Raw genomic sequence first — 19,631 nt, forward strand, 5'->3', positions numbered from 1 at the left:
ATCAGTGAGGAGGTTAACAGAGGGGTCATCCTTTTTGTTCCAGTGGTGGTTATAGTCTCATAGGAAGAGGTTTTTAGGATTGGAAAGCGAGGAATGAATAATGAGATCGGACAGTTCCTCAACAAACGGAAGAGGTTCACCTGGGGAGAGGTAAATATTGTGTAAACTGATTGGAAGGGATCCTGGGACCTTAAGTTCCGGACCAAGGTATTTGTTTGTACTGTGATCAGAGTTCTTAATAAGTGAGAATTGAAGATTGTTTTTATAAATAATGGCTAGCCCTTTATTGCATGCGGATGCCCACAGAAACACACCTAAATATGGCAAATATAGGCTAACTACAGAGGCCTACCCCTTGAGTCCCACACCACAGGAGATCTTCTATTAGACAAAGAAATGAAGTCATATGGGCATGAATTGCACAATTGTAAACCAGTGACGACCCGTAAATAATGGGGGCAATGTGAGAGACCAAGAGACAGAATGTAAATTTGAGATGCACAAAGTTTTATATAGTTTCATCTTCTTTATTGCATTCCTAATTACATATTTCATTGATACCAGATAGGACAAGTGGTATCATTGTAACATCCTAAATTTGAAATGTATGCCTCACACAGCCCAGATCCTCAATGGTCTGCAACTTCCAAATGCTAATACAATCTGTTGTAAAAAAAGAAACAGACCAACTTGTAATGACGACCTAATTGTTCTCTGTTAGGATGGAGTAGTTTTCCTAAAATGCAAGTTGAGGTCATTAGTATGTAAATGTCTAGTCCTTCCAGAGAAGGAATAGAATGCCACTACTGTGTTGGACATATATTATATGTATGATTCTTTTGTGTGAGGTAGTACTGATAGGCAAACGATTTTAGAGCATTACTAATGGGTGGTAGGGCTTCTTTATAACAGAACCATCTAGGTACTTCAATGAACCACTTCTTGAAAACCATTTCTAAGTCACCAAAAACATTTGTAGAATAAACTGGGCCTCAAACATACAATTGTTTGATTACCTGTTTCACCAAATGAATCTACATGGTGTTCTAAGAATCTCTCTGGTACTGCTTTTTAATCAGTGGCATACCTGGGGGGTTGTCCCGGGCATCACTTTTTTGGGAGCAGCAGTGAGCTGCGAGCACAAGGTAAGTTTTATGTTCCCTTGTCAGTGTCGCTAACTGCCCCTGCTCATTGTTGTCTCGCTAACTGCCCCTGCTCATTGTTGTCTGTCACCTCACCCCCTTTGCTGTATTTTGCCAACCCCCGCTCTACCCGGCACTGGGCTGTTAACTAAGGGATCAGCCAGGGCGTCCAAAGCTCTAGCTACACCACTGTTTTTAATTTATTTCCCTTCCCCCTTTTCCTCATTGCAGGATGTCCCTTCAACTTTGGGAACTATCTCTAAAATAAAACCATATCTCTTCTGTGTTTGATATTAAGCAGTAGGTTGTTGCCAGTGAACTCAAGACATGAGAAAAGTCACTGCTCTTAGATGCTTCATGGGAAGTCAGTATTCCTCTATATTGTTTAATGTAGTCCTTTTAAAAGACATTATGCCCTATTATTGTGTGAAATGCCTGTTCTCACGTTTGACTTCCTCTGAGGGTTGGGTTAAGATGAATGGAAACAGGGAGTGCTGTGGAGCGGACAGTCGAGCATCAGGTTTCCAAGGAAAGTATAGCAGCTGGGATCATAGGCCACATCACACTGGAACAGTATGTGCATGTCAGTATGTTCACTTTTGTGAATGCACAGAAGCATACCTTGGTTGAATTGGTGTTGACCTGCATCCTCTTTTGATAGATCTAAGCCAAGGATTGTTTATTATCCTTGTGCCTCTAAATGGGTCTTGCCTAGGGCCTGGATCTATAGCTCTGTCTTTCCCAATCTCTGATAGGACTGTGAAGTTGTACCATAGTTTATGAGTAGTTCTCAATCCTTTTCTCCGTTCTGCTACCTCCCTAGTGTGAGCACCTTCCTTCAGGTCATTATAGACACTGTCTCCACTCCTGGGTTGTCTGTTTGCTAGATTAATGCAGTGTTGTAGGCTTGTTTGTAACCATTGAACTAATTAGTATAACACACCTGAAATCAATGATCTCAGTGATAAGCTCAGGACTTAAGACAGTGTACATAATGATGTGGAATGAGGTGGTCACCCTGTTCCCTCCCCCTATTTCTTTAAGCTACTTGTCAGTCAGTAACCTGGTGAAATACTATTAAGGTTTGCTCTGTGTATGTCTCATTTATCAAAATGTAAAGCATTAATTGTTGATTGTCAAACAAATCCAATAAAAAATAAATTAAACATTAGGAGACCCAATTTATGTGCAGCAATCATTTATATAGAAATGTTGTACTTAAGGATCTACAATAAGCCAAAGTTATGCTCTCTGAATAGGTGATCACACGGTGCAGGCATGTGCAGTGATAGAAAAACAGTTGTGTGATCATAAAAAGGCAGTAGATAGTAAAGAGATCATTGGTAGGGTTAATAGATCAAGTAATTAATTATAAGCTGCAAATGAATCAGTTCTTTATGGGGTAGCAGCTCCTGATGGAACAACTTTTCAATTGCACTATCTTTATGCTAGAGACTGTCAACAGCTTTTTGATTAATTGACGGAAATTAAAGGGTCATCATTAGGACAAACAACATATTCATATTCAACGCCTGCAACTAGATCCTAGACAAATAAATTTACATTTTAGCAACCAAAAATTCAAAAACAATTAATTTGGTAACGGTCCCCTTGAATATTTGAGATTTTATAGTTATCAAAATTAATTTAGAAGAGCTGTTCCTCCTGGAGACAAAAGAGGGGAGACCCACTGTCAAGAAATTCAAAAGGGTGGAGAAATTTGCTACTGACAAAGAGTGATAGTGCAAAAAAGTGTGCCCTCCATGCAACTTAAAAAATGAAGAACTATCTTGGTCCTGAATCTGCTGGAGGTGTTATGGCTGTAGGGTAACAAATCAAAAATCAAATATGGCAGTTTTAATCAGGTTAAAGAGGTTAGCAAAGAAAAATTGAGGCAACCACTTACCTTAGGCAGTTGTGTTTAACTGATAACCAGTGGGTGAGTAACATAAGTCGCAGTCGGTGAGAAAGCGACATGGCAATGGTAAGTATTGCGGTTCCCTCATAGCTGGAAAGCAAGAAGGACAAGCATTGACAAACCCAATAAGTCTCATCTATGCAAGATCTGTCAATATTTCTGAATGCATAAATTACAGCAGCACGACTGCTGTGAAGCATGACTAAAAGTTAAAAAATGTTTTTTTTTATAAAAAGCTTTCAGCCATGCTGCTGTACAACAGGACAAAAATAATGTTTTTAAGTCAAGAAATCTAACTTAGGCAAGATATATTGGCTTTGCCGAAGCTTGTTATCAGGTTGGTTGCTGCCAATTATTCTCGCGATGATGCAGTTCACAGTGTTCATATACATTCAAATTTGCAGAGCGGCAGTTTAATTAATTTAGTGATAACCTCCATGTTTGGTTTATTGGTCTCACTTTGTTTCATAATTGAAAATTGTTTGAATGAAATGCAGTTAAATTTTGGCAACAGTTATTCAAATATGGCTTTGGTTGCGATAACCATGAACATAAATGTAATTGTCAGAAATTATTTGATACATGTACTGAAAACCACTCCTGTGCAGTTCAAGTTGTTAAAGTGATCTAATAGGTTGATACATTGTAGCGGTTCAGTGTGTTTGATCCCGCAGCCTCAGTCAGAAGATTGCCATAAATTGTGCTTGCTGGCATACAATAGTGATTAAGTTTCTCACTGCGGTTGTCACATTCGAAATAGTGAAGTTGTAGAACTTCCTGGCCCAGTTATTTTTCAAACATTAATACTGCAATTAGTTTAAACTTTAGCATACACAACTGGCTAAGGCATAATCAGCTCCAATGACATGGATACAGTTTTGTTCCCTATGGGAAGAGCTCCCGTGTGGGTGGGATCCTCCGGTTCTGTCCTCCGGTGCTCGACCTGAGGAGAAGTATCTGTTTCGGGGGCTGCTGAATCAAATCTCTCAATACAATGTGGTTCAAAGAGCAGCGCACTCAACCACTGGTGCCAGTGTGGCGGGTCCGACCTGTGCCACAATTTTACAGTTGTAGAGCAAGCATACCCCACATCTCTAGGAACTTCAATTCAAGGTTTTATTGCACAAGACAATTGCACCAATTCGTTTTGACAGAAACAGAGCTCAGAGCGAGTGAAAGCATGAACACTTGTGTGAAGTGCTCAAAATTAATGAAAAATCTAGTTCCTAAAGCAGTTTCTGAAATGGGAGCAGTGGTTGAATAGTAGTAATTGGTCCTAGCTCTATGGTAGGGCTAAACATAGGAAGAGGTATGACGCATGCATGCCATGGACAAATGGAGAGAAAGAATATGAGAGCATAGATGGAGCCAGAAATGGGACACTTATGGGCGGGCTGAATCCCACATATTAAATACAACAGTCTCTTCTGGACAGCCCATATGCTGTCTAGCCGAGACCTAAAAAAATGAGGGGAGGGAATCATAAGCTGTATATGTATCAGTAAGGAAGCAGTACACTTCCTTGCTGACCATGCACTACCTCAATCATAGTCTCTTTTCAGGGTTGTGTTGACATGTGGTAAATTTGGAAACACATATAAAAGTAAATATTACAAAATGAAAAGTTGATTCGAGAGAATGTGGCCAATGTGTAATTTCTGTGGCTCCTTCTCAATCTAAATTGATTATTTTTTGTGTATTTTCAGGTAGCCCATATTGTGCTAATGATGGCATAAAAATCTTCAGAGGATCTGGTGCTTCACCTCTCTCTGCCCTTTGTGGTGATGTGATACCTGGAGCAGTCAGTTCACAGGGACCTCTGCAGCTCAATTTCTACAGTAATTCTGCAACAACTGCACATGGATTCATGGCACAGTACAAAGTCTTGCGTGAGTAGCACACTGTTGGTTTGACTTTTACTAACCCAACCAGTACAGCAAACTGTCTCACATCTTTGAAGAAGTCTCAGTGGTCCCTTAGACTTTGCAGAGAATTATTCAAATTTCAGTGATTATGACAAAGGGCATTTCCTTCCATAGACTTCATTTTTTGCAAGATAATGGTGAAAATTCTCACAACTAGCAGAGCTGGGGCACTTGATGATTAGTACTGTATAAATGATTGGGCCTGTCATGTAAACTGACATTGTTCAATTAGCAACTACAACGTTGCTGCTTCTAGTTGAAGTACATATATCCACTTTCCTATAGGGAAAACTATTGAGTTTGTAAAACATTTTGAGAATCTCTAGTAGGTTGTCAGGCCCGGTAACTATGGAGGAAAAAGGAAATGAGGATTGCACGTGGGAGCAGAAGAGTCTCTTACAAAACAGGGCTCACCAGGAAAATTAATAATTCTGGGAGCAATTCTGCTGCCAATTTCTTATTTCTCTCAAAAGTGTCATCTAGAGTAGAACACTGCTAAACATAAAACGAAATGAAGGCATTCTACAGACATTTTCACAAAGAGAAAGAGGATTTTTGGAACTACAAGCCATAGTCTTTCCTTGGTGGTTAATTAAGATGCATTTAGATCTATGTGAAGAATGTGTTCTCTGTGGAAAATCATTCAAATGGCAGTGCTTATGCTTACTTCTTGAATGAATCACATAGAGGCAGGTGCAGTTCAAGCAAAAAGCATGGAGCAAAGGAAAGCATTTATTTTTCCCAACATTTTAGCTGTTTCCAAAATAGGCAATAAGATAAACTAATTGCTGTTAAACCAGATTACATAATGATTTCCCAGCAAGGCAGAAAGAAGAAAAAATACATTTGATTCACTTGTTTTAATGAAAGTATTCTTGGCAAAATCAAAACCAAGTAGTACAAAGCATTAACAAATCTGAAATACTCAACAATATGCACTATCGAAGTATACAATAAGTAATTAAGAACTGATGCAGTTTTGCTGACAATGATCAACAGAAATGTACAAAGCACTAACATAAGGCATCATGTTTCTTGGCGCTCCGCTGCCATAGCGTAGCTGAATACGTAGATTTTCTGTACCTTTCTGAATGGTAATAAGCTACTCTATGTTCTAAGAGAATTTGGAATCACAGTTTCACTCACTGAAGCTTACAATTATGACTTACTGCCATCCCTATCCCCAAATATTATGATTTTCCATAGTCTAAGCATGAATTATTTGCAGCATTAGCCACAATGCCTTTGCTGTCATTCGGGACAAATAGAAAAGATTACCAAATAACCTTACTTGCAAAAATCAAATAAAGATCGCAGAGTTCATGGAAGGCCATCTAGCTCTTTTTCAGTCAGAAAGCCAAGACTTTTACTTTTCTTTGCAGCGAGAGATGGGCTGCAAGGTTTCACCAGCGACAAGCAGAGCTACCAGGGATTGATTTTCGCAAACGCAATTCACTCTGTTTTTGAAGAGTTAAGTTTGAGCACGTTATTGGCCCGCCAATGTTTCACTTCTATAAGACAGCTAATGGACCGATTTCTCAAGTCATCATTCATTTTAGTGGAGAATATAATCTGCACCTGCATATGATAGCATTTTAAAAATCAAGGGCCAGATGTAGGTGGGCAAATACCGGTCGGTAACGGTGAAATTCAGTAAATTTCACCGTTACCGACCGGTATTTAGGCATGTGGGATATAGGGAAGGAATCGGTAATAAGGAATCGATAAATACCGATTCCTTAATACCGATTCCTTATTGGCCTTGCATTTAAGGAATCGGAAATACCGATTCCTTAAATGCAATGCAGGTAGCACTTAAAACAGTGCACCTCAGCCTTAAGGAATCGCTATTTACCACCAACTTCAAGGTGGTGGTAAGTAGCGATTTCCTTTCAAAAAGCACTTTTTTGCTTTTTGAAATGTGGCACACATCCATGCCCTTAGGGCATGGATGTGCGCCACATGTACACACATGCACATTTCAGGGGTGCAACAGGGTTGGACACCCTGGCACCCTTGAAATACCTCCCGTATTACCGATTTGGTATTATCGAATCGGTAATACCGAATGTCTTCACATTCATTCCTATGGGCCTCCAAGCCCATAGGAATAAATTGGTAGGTATTCGTTATTACCGAATCTCAATTACCGCTTCGGTAATAACGAATATTAAGAATTTTGTATTTTTTACCGAATTCTTACCTACATCTGAAATACCGATTTCTAAATACCAAATCGGTAAAATTCGGTATCTAGAATTTGGTATTTCCCTATTACCTACATCGGGCCCCAAATCTCTTAAGTATAGCTGCAAATAGTTTTATATATACTAAATAAAATATGCAATAGATCTGATATATGTATAACCTCACATCTTATTGTACGCATATGAGATTTATAAAGCAGCAAATTGACCATAGATTTTCCTTTCTCCAAAAAGGAAAGAAATCAATTGAGAGCAGATTCTTCAATGCAAATCCTTTGTCTGCTTAATAAGAATGAGATGGTCAACCATATCAAAGGGGTTAGAGAGATCAAGCATTATCATTCATGATTATCTTTGTCAGTTTCAAATCTTATCATGTCAAACGCAAACTACTGATGTTGATTCTAGTGCCCTTTCCTATTCTAAATCCCATATGGGTTTCAGATAACACATGATGCTCTTTCAGCAAGTTGGATTGATATTATGCTAGATACTTTTCTCCCAACTTTGCAATAGCTATAAGAAGTGAAATTGAATGATAATCAGCAACTTCCATAGGCTCAAGATTAGACTTATTTATTAGAGACTTTCCCACCAAAGCCTTCCATCTTTCCAGAATTAGTCCCTCAGAGAATGGAGCATTCAGAAAAGAAGTAGTAGCAGGAACCGGAACTTGAGATCGACCATTCATAATCTTTGGCAAATGGACTTTGAGAGGTGAACCAGATTTTAATTCAATGAGATCTTTCTCCACCTCTAATTCCCAAATGTCTGTGAGGGTATCACCTAACAGTTGTATCCCCTCTTCTTATCGTGAGTCCATCTCATCCTGGACAGCTCCATGACTCTTCTTCATTTCAATATCTTTTTATATATCATATATCTTCTTTATAAAGAAAGAGGAGACTTATTCACAAAAGTATTTTGAAAAAGGGGCTTCCTCCGTCAATCTGGATTAATTAACCTTCTAACAACTTGAAATAATTTACTGCATTGTCGATTGTTTTACAAAAAATATGCCCTTTGCAGCAAACAAGACTTTCCCATAATTTTTACAATCTTCTTTGAATGTGATTCTTGCATTTTCCTTACCATTATTTTGACACCTTGTTTCTTTCCAGTCTTACTTTGTTATTCTTCTTTATTTCATTTGAAAACCAATAGTTATCCTGTATTTCTTACTACATTTCCGACTTACAACCAGAACTGAAAAAAAGCAATGCTTTTTGACAGACCATAAAGGAATTTATCATACAAAATGTTTACATTATTATGGGTGGTTAACTCCAGCAGTATCTAGAGCTATCAGCCACTTTAGCTAAACCACTCATTTCCCAGTCTCTACTAATCCCTGGGCAATGTGCAGGAAAATATGATATAGCAACATAATCTCCTTCCAGACAAAGCATGAGTCCCAACACATGAATGGGAACTATAAGTCACTTCATGAGGCACAGATTTTCCATGTCTTGTAAACAATGAGAGCAACATTATGGCCCCTCCATGTGGATGTTAAAATATCCCAAAACAATCAATTTACCACCCTTCATACACAGTTCGGTTAACAATTCTAACAGCACTATATGATAATGGAAGCTATAGCTGAAGGGATTGGTAATCCAAAAGCAGATGTATCATGTAATTATCCTAAATGTTCTACAAGAGTTGAATTCATGTTGTTAACAGGGTTCATATATCCAAGCGTGCTCCATTTTGAGTCTAAAATTGTTAAGTCTTTATTATGCCCCATAAGGTTTTGATGCTGGAGGTTGAAGGGCCTAGCAGCCAATTTCTTTCGACCCCACACTTTTGATATGTAATTACCTTACACCCACCATCAAGGTAAAATAATGTTATCTATCTCTGAATTTAGATCATTTTCTGTGTAGAACTTACATCCTTCTTTAAAAACTATGGTCACTCGTCCACCATAGATCTCTTACCTGTTACTACATGAAATCGACTACCCTTGAGGGATAACCATCTTTACATTTGGCACTGAACAGCCCCATAACGAGGTTTCCATAAAAAAGACCTGATTCCAACCATTTTGAGTAAGTAGGCTATAGACGTTCACTTGTGTTTCACTGTAGACCAAGCATGTATTATCATGGCTGCAAATTGATTGGGTGTCCCCAAAGCAAAGCCTACATCATTTACCTTCCTTAGATTTTCCAAGCTTAGGCATCCTTTATCAATATTTAGCATGCCCAAAACACTACAGCCATCATTTACCTTTCTTCTAATGATTACACTTTTAGGTTCCCCATCGAGAGGGCAGTTATTTTAGATATAAGCGTAATAATAATAATAATAATAATAATAATAATAATAATAATAATAATAATGGTACTTATAAAGCGCAAACAGCTACCTCAACCAGAGGTGTCCCGGCGCTCTAGCAGCAGGCAGTACGCACATAGAGGTCCAAGCACTGGTCACAAGCCTAGCCTGGCCTAAAGAGCCTTGTCTTCAGCGCTTTCCTAAAGCAGGTCTCTGAATCAGCATGGCAGAGGTTCCCAGGCAGGGCGTTCCACATTTTGGCCGTCCTCACTGAGAACGCTCTACTGCCCAGACAGGCCTTCACAAAGCGGGGGGCACACAGCAGATTTTGTGAATTTGACCTCAGAGATCGATTTTACTTATAGCAGCATAGTCTTTGTTTAATGTATCCAGGGCACGTTCCCTTCAGAGCCCGGTAGGCCAGAGTCATGGCCTTGAATTCGATTCTTTTGGCTATTGGGAGCCAGCGAAGCTCGAGTAACTGTGGAGAGACATGATACTGAAAAATGATGTGTCTGATCGGTCTCTCTGCCGCATTCTGTACCATCTGAAGGCTTCTAATCAAATATTTAGGAAGGCCAAGATATAGACCATTTGAATAATCCAGCCTTGATGTCACTGTGGCATGGACTACGGATTTGCGGCAATCTTCTGGCAGAAAATGTAAACTTTTACGAAGGTTTCTCAGTTTGCTAAAGTAAGTAGCAGAGACCTGCTGAATTTGAGCCAAAAAAGAAAGATCAGCCTCCCACTTCACGCCTACGTTTTTAATATTAGTGGGCGGGTAGGGGTGGGCCCATTTCTGACGGCCACCACAAATCTGGTGTTGGCGCTGGGCCCTTTCCAAAAAATAGCACCTCTGTTTTTCCCACTTTGAGTTTTAGCTTATTTTTATTCATCCTTAATGCTATATCTCTCAGACAACCATTAAAGTTCTTGAAGGCATCTACTGTCTGCTCTTGAAAAGGGAAAACCAACTGGGTATCGTCAGCGTATGAAATTGCCTTCACCCTCCAGTTGGCAATCAGAGAGAAAAGTGGAGCCAGGTACAGATTAAAGAGCAGAGGGCTCAGCGCTGAGCCCTGAGGAACCCCACACCAAAGGTGTTTAGGCTTTGATTCAAATGGTTGTAGGGCGACTCTCTGAGTACGACCGCTCAGATATGATTATAGCCAGGCCAACACCTTCCCCCCGATGCAATTGTCCCGTAATCTCTGAACCAACATGCTTGGTCGACTGTGTCAAATGCCGAAGAAAAATCCAAGAGCACCAGCATCGCTGATGCCCCTGATTCGAGCGACCCGCTCACTGACTCAGCCACCTCGAGGAGAGCAGTCTCCGTACTGAAACCCGCCCGCCTTAGTTTGATAAATGTTTCACTATCATAACAAACCCATCAGCATTTCCCACCAGTCAGTTCGGTCCTGGCACTGATGGGTGCAGATGGCCTTGCCCCATAATTCTTTTGGCGCCGCTAGACCACCCACTCTGCACGCCCATCACTTTAAACATATGACCCAAACAATAAAGTATGTTCCCTACTGTTTCCCAAGATGGTCTTTAATCAAAGCTCTGGTATCCCACTAACCTTCTTTTGAAATGGGGTATGCATACCTAGAGAAATCGCACCCCAGCCCTTATAGTTTTTGAATCCCGATTAGTCCACCACTTTGAAAGCAAATTACCACCTCTAAAAACAAGCAGAAATAAACAATAAAAATAGAGTTAAAAATGTTTTAAAAAATAAAACATTAGAGGATAAATCTATCAAATTTCATGGAGTTACTACAAGCTGCAAACAGGAGGAATCTCTGTTCACCAATACTGTTCAACTATTTCATAAAAAATCCCATAGCAGCAGCATATTTATGGTAGTGGATGCTGTAGTGGGTAGAAGAAAAGTGCAAATTACACTATAAAAGACAGAGGATTGAAGATGGCTGGTTAGAAGCCCATATAAGTAGGTGAATTATACATTTGATATTAGGACTAGCAAGAGGCCGTGGCTAGCGAGTCGCAATTTACAATGTATAACAGTGTCAGAGACACTGATTGCAATCCCCAATGGGCTTGCAAAATGCAAACCTAATGAATATTAATGAGGCACTCGCAATTTGTCACCCCATTGGGAATGGCTGGCCCTCCCAGGGATGGTAGCCTGCTGGGCTCAGCAGACCTCCATGTCTGGGACTGCTTTTAAATAAATCAGTTTAAAAAAAAAAAAATGCAGCCCATTTTTCCTTTAAAGGAAAACAGGATGCATTTTTAAAAAAAATGAAACTTATTTGTTTCATTTTTTTAATTGCAGGTAGTGGTCCTTGGCACCACTGCCTGCCACTAAAAAATATTTCCCCCTGCATTTGCGACTGCATCACCACCCTCTTGACAGAGGGCGGTAAATTGCGAGTGTTTTACGACCGCAATTGGGGGTCACAAAACATTCGTACATGACTTGTGGGTCGCTATCAGGAAGGGAACGGCCCTTCCTACTAGCGAGTCGCAAAACACTATTTTGCGATTCACAAACTATTTGCAACTTCCAAAATAGTGTTTGTACATGGCGCTATCAGATTTAGCATGTGCAAACGGGTCACAATACATGTGGTACTGAATCTAGATACACCTTTTTATCACTCTGATCAGTCTTAGTATCACCCGTATATAAGGATTGGTAATATCTCCTAAAAGAATCCTTAATTAGGTTTGAGTTGGTGATCTGTCCTAGCTCAGCTCAAGGTCATTGATCTCTCGAATTAAATGTGATGTGATTTGTTGCCTAGTGCAAAGGGCCAGCTGGTGACCAATCTGTTCACTAAACTCATGGACTCTTTCTTTTTGAGTTATTGCTTTGCTCATTGCCTTATCCGCCAGTACATCACTAATGGCAGCCTTAGCTGTTGCGACCTGCTGCTGCGCTGTCTCCCAATCCTGACCGTCTGCCACCGCCCTCACCAAAATCGTCCTCTGCCACCTTCAGATTATCCTGTAGTGACTTTATCGTTTGCTTGGCACGTTTATTGAGGTTTAGAGAGTATCGCATTGTTTCCCCCCTAATGCCGGACTTCCTGGCATCCCACACTACCTCAATTGATGTACTCGCCATGTTATCCCCCAAAAACATGGGGATCCATGGTTTCATATGTGCACGATATTCAGTATTTAATAGCAGTGATCTATCAAATGTCCAGGGTCTTATGTTAGGATTAGATAACTCCACTTTTACTATCGGGTTATGATCTAAAAGCACCCATGGTAACTTCTCTATATGGCATTTAGAGCTTAATGAGTTCTAAATAAACATATAATCTAGTTTAGCATCGGTCATGTTCGGGTTAGAAAAATAGGTATACCCTGGATCATTTGGCTTTAACAAATGCCAAAAATCGATCAGCCATGGGTCTGGCACACATTTCTTAATGTTTGAAAGACTTTAGGTTTCCTACACATATACCTCTATCCTGTCTCCTGAGACCAATCACTGGGTAAGGTGATATTACAATCCCCACACAAAATAGGTGGAAGAGGCCAATGGGCTAGTTCATTAGAAATAGTATATAGCACGCCAGGGTTGTCACAGTTGCAGCCATGTAGAGTGCATAGTATCACTTTCTTTCCTGCACTATATTGGCACTCCGTGATCACCCAACATCCAAATTTATCCAAACATGATCATGTGAATTGAATCCCACCTCCTTTTGCCAATATCACCACACCCCGAACCCTAGCCTCCTGTATTGTTGCACTAATCACCCTAAATCCCAATGTTTTTAAAACATGCAGTTGTGACCCTTTGATATGTGTCTCATGGTGGCAGATGAGATTTGCACCAAGCAATTGTAACCACTACCTTCTGCCTTTTCTTAATGTCATTTTGGTCACAAATATTAATAGTTTCCACTCTTAGTCTACCCATACAAGGTTGTACCATTAGCCTAATTCTGGGATCACATCTTTATACAACAATTCCACTAAACCAAAAGACCCATTCCTTCTACCTAATATGACAAAAGTAATAGCTATACTGCATAAGACAAAAAATACTATTAAGCCCATCCCTTTGATCACCCATCTGAGAGCCCCTTCTCCCCACCATCTACCACCCCCCACCCCCCACCCACCACCATAACCTAGGCAACCAGGCTCATCCATGAGCCTGTGTGAGGACGTCTGGGCCACTCCTCCTCTCCCTTCACCTCTCTACCCACCTTTAATTAATGAAACCAACAAATATTGTCCTCCCAAAAAAAGCCATCATGAGCCACAGTCCAGCCCATTGCTAAATATGTTACTTGTTTAAGATTTACCACCAAGGGACCCATTGAGATATCATCCAGAAGCTTTTGTGCTTGAATTTCAGAGGTAAAGCTATAATTCTGACCCTGGTGGATAACGTTCAGCCTGGGTGGGTTCTGCAGAAATACCATAGCACCTGTTGATTGAAATGGAGTTATTAGCTGTCTTAGTCACCAAGTGGCATGTGCAAAGTCAGGTTTGGCAAAGAAAGCAAATCCTTCAAAGCTTCGTTTAGCATTAGGTCTGGCCAGGTCATACACAGCCTATCCTAGCAGAAAATTGGCAAAATATATCAGTATGATCCCAGTAAACAGTATTTAGCCAGACAGTACATAAATCATATAATCACACAGAATCAACAACAGCACATAAAGACGATGATTAGCCAGTGTTATTTAATCACGCTGCTTTGTTAAAGGAATACATGTACATATTAAATTTAATTCATACACAAAGTGCCCAAAAGGACAGGGAAAAAGGAGAAGGGTGGTGGGTTATTCTCGTGAGGATAGAGGTGTGTAAAGGGAATATGGAAATAGTGCAAGCAAATAATGCCAAGTTCAATGACAAGAAAAATAAATCATGGCCTACTATTTCGCCAGTTGTACTTGAATTGTTCATATGATTCAATAGCCAGATCACACAAAAAGAAAACACAGTAGAGCAATCTCTGTTGTTTCTGGGGGCTGGCTCAAAGAGATAAGTGTCGACGTTTCGACCCCAAGATTTCTTCCTCAGGACTGTGATAGGGGAAGGGCACCAGGTTAAGCCCTACAATGAGGGAATGCGATGTAAGAAAATTGGGCCCAGAGGCTCCAAAGTATAGAGAGCGACACCAGCACGCTCCACGGGAAAACTCCAGCGTGTCCCTTCCAAACTGATCAAAAAGAGTCCTGCCTGTATACATCGGCTAGGAGTCGTTCAGCACAAACATCTGCTCTATCTTCATAATTCAAGGCGCACAATGGCATCGAATCTGGAGGAAGAGAGAGAGGGGCACAGACTATTCAGTGTAACTGTCACCTAGCGTATAAATATGCCAGAACAGTAACATGCCACAATCCAAGTTGTAAAATACTCACCGCTCCTCGGTGATGAAAATGCCTCAAGGGGAAAGGGCCAAGCGGTGCTGAATCACTACGCGCTGGCTGGAAATCCAAAGCATTCACACTCACTGCAAAACTGAGTAATGCTTTTGTTAAAGTCGGGCATTCCCAATGCTGGAGCTCGACATAGACTCTCTCGCAGTTCGTTGCATGCATTCATCACTCCATGGAACTGGATCTGGCTCATCCTTAAATGTAGGCTTATGAAGTGGTTTAGCAGTTAATAAAATGTTTGGAATCCATTGGTGGCAATAGCCAACAATTCACAGAAACATGCAAACTACTTTTTGAGTTCTGGGTGGGTTCATGTGCAGTACGGCAGTAATCCGATCCTGTGACACCTTTCCGATTCCCTTCTCAATGTGATGTCCTAAGTAAAGGACCTCCCTCTTGCAAAATTGTATCTTTGTTGGTGACACCTTATGCCCACTCACTGCCAGATGATTTAGTAAGGCAAAAGTGTCACATATGCAAGCCTCCTGAGTACCTGACGCTACCAATAAGTGGTCAATGTACTGTACCAGTACAGAGTGATTTGACATTACCAATCCTCAAATGATCCAATTTGTACTGTAACAGGTTATGGCACAAGCATTGACATTAATTGGTTTAAAATTCCTACAACTTGGATTCTTTCTCCAGAGAGGGGTAGGTTTGGAGCTTTTGCTGGTCTCACAGTGGAACGGGTAGCACCAATGTCAACCAGGAATGAAATGGGTGTTCCATTTACCTTGCCATCCACTAGAGGATGCGCCAAGCACGCATTCCCCCTTCCCTCTCAGGCACCGTCATTGGTACAAACAGAATAACTTCAATCTGCATTAGGTATTGTTGGGTCACATTTGAATTTGAATCAATTTGATCATTTGTATGAAATCCCATGTTCCCATTATACTTCTGTACTTGACCATTCAACTGGGGCTTTGGGGCTTGTGGCATAGTCAAATATAATTTTTTCTGCCTTTGAGTCTGCTGATTCTGCATCATATTGCCCAGTTGGGCCTGTGTAATTTTACCTTGTGCTACCTGCCCATTCATCTCATTCAATGGATTGAACCTACACTCGTGCACCAGTGCCCGAACTTGCAGCAAATATGACATGGGTCCATCGAAACCCCCTTCCTTGGTCTTGGGCCGTCACGTTTTGTTGCTGTCCTCCTGCTACTCCTCGCATACCAGTATTTCCTTGGCCATTTCACTGTACTATAACAGAACTATCGGTACCATATCTCATATAACCTTTCTTTGCTGCCTTCATCTGAGCCAACATCAATTTTTCCTCCAATCTTTTGTGCTTGGAATCCACTTCATCTCTGCAATACTTTGCATACCTAAGAATCTCATCTATGGACTTGCTTTGCCAGCAAATCAAGTGCTGCTGTATCATTGCACTTATTTTTGGTCTTAATCCATACACAAATCGATATACAAAATGTCCCATATCTTTTCTTTTCCAGTCACATTTTCCATTCCACTATATTTAAATGCCTGCAGAAGTCTCTCATAATACGCATGTACTGTCTCTTTTAATTCTTGTGTTGCCTGGTCACTTGTTACCCAATCAGTCTCCTTTGGGGAAATGTTTCCTTTTATATCAGTAATGACCTGATTATATTTTCTCACTACTTAAGGTGATGGTGCACCAGTTCTCAAATCTCATTCAGGTTCTGTCTCTGGCCAATCTACTGCAATCTACATTCTGTCCACAAATCACTCAGTACCATGATGTCAAACAGAGTATCTAAGTCCTTCAACAAGACCTTTGAAACCTTCACAAATCTCTCAACTTGCCTATACCATTCAACTGGCTTCTCTCTCAACTTCTGGAAATCATTTGTAAAGGATAATATGTCTGGTCTAGTGCAAGGAAAATGAACATACCCTCCTCCTGGCACTTCTCTTAATGGAAACATTTTCGAACAGTGGATATATTGGCATGGTTCCCTTTTTCATTTCCTTCTTTTTTGCCCATCTTTCCAACTCACCCCATTTCCTAAGTGTTGACTGTAATTCTTTAATTTGTAATCTTTTTCCTGCCGGGTTCAAACACTCCAGGTCCTTGTCACTAAAATCTAGTCAATAGGTTTTTTGTAATGCTTTGTACTTTTGTTTGTCCACCCCCTATTTTTGTGCCACCTCAGCAACTTTCTCACGTGTAGTTCTAGCTCTCCTGGTAACAGCCTTACGTATAAAGAATAATTAATTGTCACTGTAAATAGAAATCCTTTCTGGACTAATAGTTCCCAAAATCATCTCTTCCAATTCCACTTTAAGTTTAGCTATATCAAGTGTTTTTTCATTTGAATTTCCTGTGTTTGGAATTCCCTTTTCTGCTTCATCCTTTTCAGAGGTGGTAGGAGCTATATCCTCAATCCAATCATCAAGTTCTTGTGGGATGGGGCCTATTCTTTGATTTAATACATCTTTTTGTAATCCACCACTAGCTCCCTCCATTTGTGGAGTGTCATGAGCTTCAGAACTTCGAGCTCCCATTTTTAAGGTTCCAGCTGTCAGGACTTGTGATCCTCTATTGGGAGATTCCATAATCCTTTCTGCAGTACTAGTTAATGGATTTAGTCTTTCTTGATCTGGGGGTACAGTTGTCCATATGGTCCCTTCACTAACTCTTGATTCATTCCCTTTTGGCGAGGTACCTTCATTTGGAAATGCTAATTTGGGATTTTTTTTTTTACCCTTATTCAATGTTTGTGCTCCCTCTAATCCAGTGGAACAGTAATGTATGTGTTTGCTATCCTCGAATACCTGTCTCATAAAGGAACTACAGGTCCTATAGTTACAGGGACTGAAAGATCATCTGGAGCATTAGTTATTATGGGGTTACTAAACCCTACCTCTTTTGGAGTTTACTCTTCAGTCAGAAAGGGATTTACAGAGTTTAAGCTATTTGGCGTGACAGATGCTTCTGACTGAATTCCCACAAATGGATTTGACTCTGTCTGAGACTTTTCTTCATTATATGGTGGAGGTCGATTCATTAATAATTCCCTCCGAAACTTGTCCTCTATCTCATCCCCACTCTCTTCAGTTAATGTGAGAGTCTGAGGATTTTCTGGTTGTTTTCTTCTTTTCTTTGCATTTTTCTCCCTCACTCTTCTCTGTGACCATACAGGATACATTCGAGATCCATTTGCAATATTTCTTCTCCACATTTTTCGGTGTGAATCCCACTTAGCCTCTACATAATTATAAAAAGTATTTTTATATTGGCCCTGATATTTATCTTTTTCTTTCTGATGGCCACATGTTCCCATTCCTCAAGTGCTTCAAATTGCATAGGTCTAGGTCATGGCTTAACTCCTATGCTGCTACGCCTCACACCTCCCCCGTGCTAAACCTTTGTTTGGCTATTTGGGGTAGTTCGTTCTTAGGCCCCTGTAAACTTTTGACCATATAAGGTATGCACACCAAATTTTGGTCCTTTTCTTCTAACATCATGGGGATTCTAAAGGTACCCAGGGTTCGCAAATTTCCCTGGAGGTGAGCCAGAAATTAGCCAAAATACAGCAAAAGATTTTGGGGGGGAAATGGGAAAAAGGGCTGCAAATTAAAGCATCTCTTTTATTTCCGTGCAAATGGTATCAAAAAGGATTTGTGGGGCTGAAATCACAATTTTATCATCTGTCAGGGATTGACAGACTTTTGTCAGAAAACCAACATTTTCTACACAGTTTTGGCATTTTACTGTGACATAGCCTATTTTTGCTATTTTGTGTGCTTTCACCCTTCTTCCAGTTAATAGTAGAAATGGTTATGAAAGCAATAATGGATCCTGGAAAGCTATACAGTTTAGAAAATTAGACAACATTTTATATACAGCAAGGGGTCATTTGTGTAGATCCTTCAAGGTTTCATTATAGAAACTAACAGTTAAAAGTACTAAAAATTGAAAATGAGCTGAAAAAAGGATATTCATGCCAACATTTTCACATGTAACTTCATTTAAACATGACCGATGTTTGAAAGCAATATACCGTTACATCTGCTGGACCTTTCTGATTGTGGGGATATGTAGGACTTGTACGTTCACCAAGAACCTGATGAACCCAGAGCCAATAACTGAGCAGCGTCTTGCAAAGGTTTTTTATTATGTACCGGGTATATAGCAATTGATTTGGGGAAATATATATAGTGAAAAATCGGGATGAAAGACACCTATGTATTTCTGAATTTGGAACAAAATTTAGAGTTTAGAAAAAGTAGCTATTTGCACATTTCCGAAACTGTGACTACCCATACTAGCATTGTCCTTAATTTAGAAGGCAGACATGCATTGAAAGTCAATAGGTAATAACAGTTGCTCTACAATTCTGTATTATCCTGAGTCTCCCGATAAAAATGGTACCTCACTTGTGTCGGTAGGCCTAGTGTCCGAGACAGCAAATGACTCAAAGCACAACGTGGACACACTTCATTTTTACTATGAAAACTGACTCTTTTTTTGCCAAGTGCCTAGCTGTAGATTTTGAACCCTAGCTCTGCCGGCACCTAGGGAAACCTAGCAAAGGTATACATTTTTGAAAACTAGACACCCAGGGGAAACCAGGATGGGGTGACTTATCTGGCTCTCATCAGGTTCTGTTACCCAGAATCCCTTGTAAACCTCAAACTTCGTCCAAAGAAACACATTTTTCTCACTTTTCTGTGGTGGAAAGTTCAGGAATCTGCATGGATCCACAAAATTCCACCCACCTGCATTCCCCTATGTCTCCAGATAAAAATTGTACCTCACTTGTGTG

The 19,631-nt window shown here is 40.2% G+C and overlaps 1 protein-coding gene across 1 annotated transcript in view; it reads left to right on the plus strand.

Annotated features, from left to right (window-relative positions):
- Positions 1-19,631, plus strand: part of CUBN (cubilin) — a 1,583,269-nt gene that overhangs the window by 1,291,191 nt on the left and 272,447 nt on the right. Inside the window, exon 57 of the mRNA XM_078663578.1 lies at positions 4,767-4,949. Coding sequence (XP_078519704.1) covers positions 4,767-4,949 — 183 coding nt within the window. The remainder of the gene's footprint in view (positions 1-4,766; positions 4,950-19,631) is intronic.

The sequence above is a fragment of the Lissotriton helveticus genome, chromosome 10 (assembly GCF_964261635.1).
Source record: "Lissotriton helveticus chromosome 10, aLisHel1.1, whole genome shotgun sequence".
In the NCBI taxonomy this organism is placed as follows: Eukaryota; Metazoa; Chordata; class Amphibia; order Caudata; family Salamandridae; genus Lissotriton; species Lissotriton helveticus.